We start from the raw sequence: 2,759 nt of genomic DNA on the forward strand, positions 1-2,759 counted from the left end.
ATTAACTATCCATTAGTCGGGAAAATGAGTACAATGCCGGTCCCAGCTTCTTGCTTCTGTGACATTGATCTTGATACTACTGCCCCCGAGAGGGTTATAGGTCTTTCTTGAGTATTTCTCGAACTTAGAATTGGCTTTTGCGTTGGAATATTTATTGAAAGGACAACATGAAGAAAAGTTGAGATCTTTCTGGAGAAGTTTGTAATTTCTTCCTTTCTGTTTACAAATAATTTAACTGTAGAAGTGGAATGAATAATTGATTTGACTACTGATGTCTCAATTTTTAACAAGAATGCTCATTTATGTTCGTAGCGAACATCTCTCCACAGTTTTTGGAACTTCTGGCTATCTTTGTAGAAATTCGACATCATTTTTTGAGGGAATTTCACCAGGGTAAATACTTTATTGTGCTCTTCATATTTCATTGACATTTATCGCAGAAGAATCAGATAAAACAAGATTGAATTACAGTTTTATTGATTGAAAATTTGCTGTTTTAAATGCATATGGAACTCGATTTCTAAATTACAGATTCAAACTTCTCTTTCTAATCTATAGATAGAAAAATCTATAACAAATACTCGTCTAATTAACGCGTTTGCAATCAGCCCTGATTTCTCCACTGTTTCCAGTCAATGGACTTATATTTCCCATTTTAATCATGGACTGAACAAAAGCATCGAAAAATTCACTCTGGCTATTCCCAAATCGGTTGACAATAGCAACTGTATCAGCTCCACTTGTAGAGAACAATTCTTGATCCGTCTGAAGAAGTCCCCTGTTGTTCTGGAGGTTCGTGAAGTAGTCATTGTCAAAACCATTGGGACTCGAAGGATCAAGATTAGCTAAGGTATCTGCATTTCCACCTTGAGGACAAGTTTGACGTAATGTATCCCTATAAGCAGAGTCCATGTTCGGGTCAGGGTTCCCCGTGTCGCCGAAATTGTAAAGCCGGGGGCTGAAAGAACTGCATTTGGCTCTCCCAAAAGTATGAGCACCTGAAGATTAACAATAATTAGTTAACATAATCGAGTATTATGCTGTAAAATCTGAGTCGATGGTATGCTTCCTTAGTCTATGATAGATACATTACCTGATAAAGCAACTAAATCAGTGGAATCAAGACCCTTATTTCTGAACTTGGATGTGACGTTACCAAGGCTCTCGAAAGGGCCAGGAAGGTCACTATTGGCACCTACTTGGTTTGCTGTTCTGCTATCCCTTCTGCCTAGAGGAACTTCCCATGATGGACCTCCTCCCTGTGACAATGGAAAAAAATTATGGGCATATTTGGTACGCTGTAGTGGATAAAATTAAAGCAGTTTGTGATACCATGGTTACTGAAATTTGAGAAGCGAGGGCTAAAATATCTGCACATGAGACGACACCAGGGCAAACATTCTCCAATGCTGTTTTTATGTCATCGACAACATCGAATCCATCAGCTGAATTATTGTTCGGACCAGCGTCTTTTTCGCTTTGTATGCCATCTGCATTATCCAGCAAAATTGAGCCATCGCAGCCCTGCTCAAAGTAAGCATAAGAAGTTACACATTTTTTTTGTATCAAATATATCAGTTGAGTTTGACTGCATAAATATTTCTTCAGATGATAAGTTCGAAATTAAATAGTGGAGCAATTTGCTCTATTACATATGCATGCACAATCAGATGCATTCATGACCGCCCTCAATCCTGCCCCAAGATATATGTTCTCTTCAACTCAATGTTATAAAAGCGTAAAACGTGACTAGACATGAAGATCAAACTTCAGGCTAGACAAGCCTAGGTAAGGCCTAAGAGTGAAAAAAACATTTTCTTATGTTAATATTATTTTAAAATTTTAAATCAATTTAAATATTATTTAATAATTAAAGCATAAAAAAGCTTGAAATAGCGAGCTTAGGAGAGAGAAAATTTAAAAATAAAAAAAATAAAAAGCGCGAGGCTATGCGTTGGTTTTCTGAATACTGCTTAAACTATCAGTTCAAGTCTCGTTATCACCCATTTATAAAAAAATTATTCATTAAATCAAAAAATGAATTTGGATTTCGGCTTACACCTTGAAAGGCGAAACTTAAATGTGTCGCCTCTAATAGCTTCAACTTTTCAAAATGTGTAATCGTGGGGAGTGCAATATGACATGGCAGAATGGGAAGAAAATTACATCGACAAAGCAATCATGGAAATGAAGGCGAACAAGCTTGGCTCCAATTCGAACATCATTTTCTTGAGCCTGTTCCAATATATTACGAACGACAATGGACACATTCGGGCATGAAGTACTGTAAAATGTGTTGGTCAACTGACCATTACACTGTAAAACTATAATGAAAAGAGCAGCTACTACTACTAACGATGGAACAGACATTTTTAGAAAATATCACTTCTCAGATTGAAAAAAATATAAGAAACGATAGGGTTTGATTATACTTGTGTGATTACATTGCAGCTATATATATATATGAAAATAGCAGCAAGTTTATAAGCAGGTGGGGATGGGGGGTGGGGAGAAAAGGAGGTTGCATGCATAGAAAATTCTTTCTACTTGTACTATTCTTAAGTTTAACCAGATCAAAATTGGGTTCTGTCAAACTAGATGGCGCAGAAATTAAATATAAGCATGCAATTAGTTGGCTGTTAACATCTATCTGAGCTTGTAGTATTTTGTGAAAGTATACAAAATTATTTATCTAAATTTATACTCAAATATGCTACGAAGGCTCTTCACATACACGATTATTAAATGGGTGGTAGTGT

The 2,759-nt window shown here is 36.2% G+C and overlaps 1 protein-coding gene across 1 annotated transcript; it reads right to left on the reverse strand.

Moving 5' to 3' along the window:
* Nucleotides 1-383: 383 nt before the first annotated feature.
* LOC111386115 (peroxidase 15-like) lies at nt 384-2,418 on the reverse strand. Its single transcript, XM_023010551.1, has 4 exons — nt 2,167-2,418; nt 1,333-1,524; nt 1,094-1,259; nt 384-998 (listed from the first exon to the last, which is right to left on the reverse strand). Exons 1-4 carry the CDS (start codon nt 2,368-2,370, stop codon nt 586-588), a joined length of 975 nt encoding a protein of 324 aa, XP_022866319.1. The 5' UTR covers nt 2,371-2,418; the 3' UTR covers nt 384-585.
* Between the last annotated feature and the right edge of the window lie 341 nt (nt 2,419-2,759).

The sequence above is a fragment of the Olea europaea genome, unplaced genomic scaffold (genome assembly GCF_002742605.1).
Source record: "Olea europaea var. sylvestris unplaced genomic scaffold, O_europaea_v1 scaffold3427, whole genome shotgun sequence".
NCBI classification, from domain to species: Eukaryota; Viridiplantae; Streptophyta; class Magnoliopsida; order Lamiales; family Oleaceae; genus Olea; species Olea europaea.

Excerpts from the sequence above, each read along its gene's own strand:
- LOC111386115 (XM_023010551.1), bottom strand. The coding sequence starts at position 2,370 with ATGTCTGTTCCATCGTTAGTAGTAGTAGCTGCTCTTTTCATTATAGTT. Across the intron at positions 1,525-2,166 it reads TCCATGATTGCTTTGTCGAT|GGCTGCGATGGCTCAATTTT; the intron begins GTAATTTTCTTC and ends TACTTTGAGCAG. Across the intron at positions 999-1,093 it reads TGATTTAGTTGCTTTATCAG|GTGCTCATACTTTTGGGAGA; the intron begins GTAATGTATCTA and ends GTTAATCTTCAG.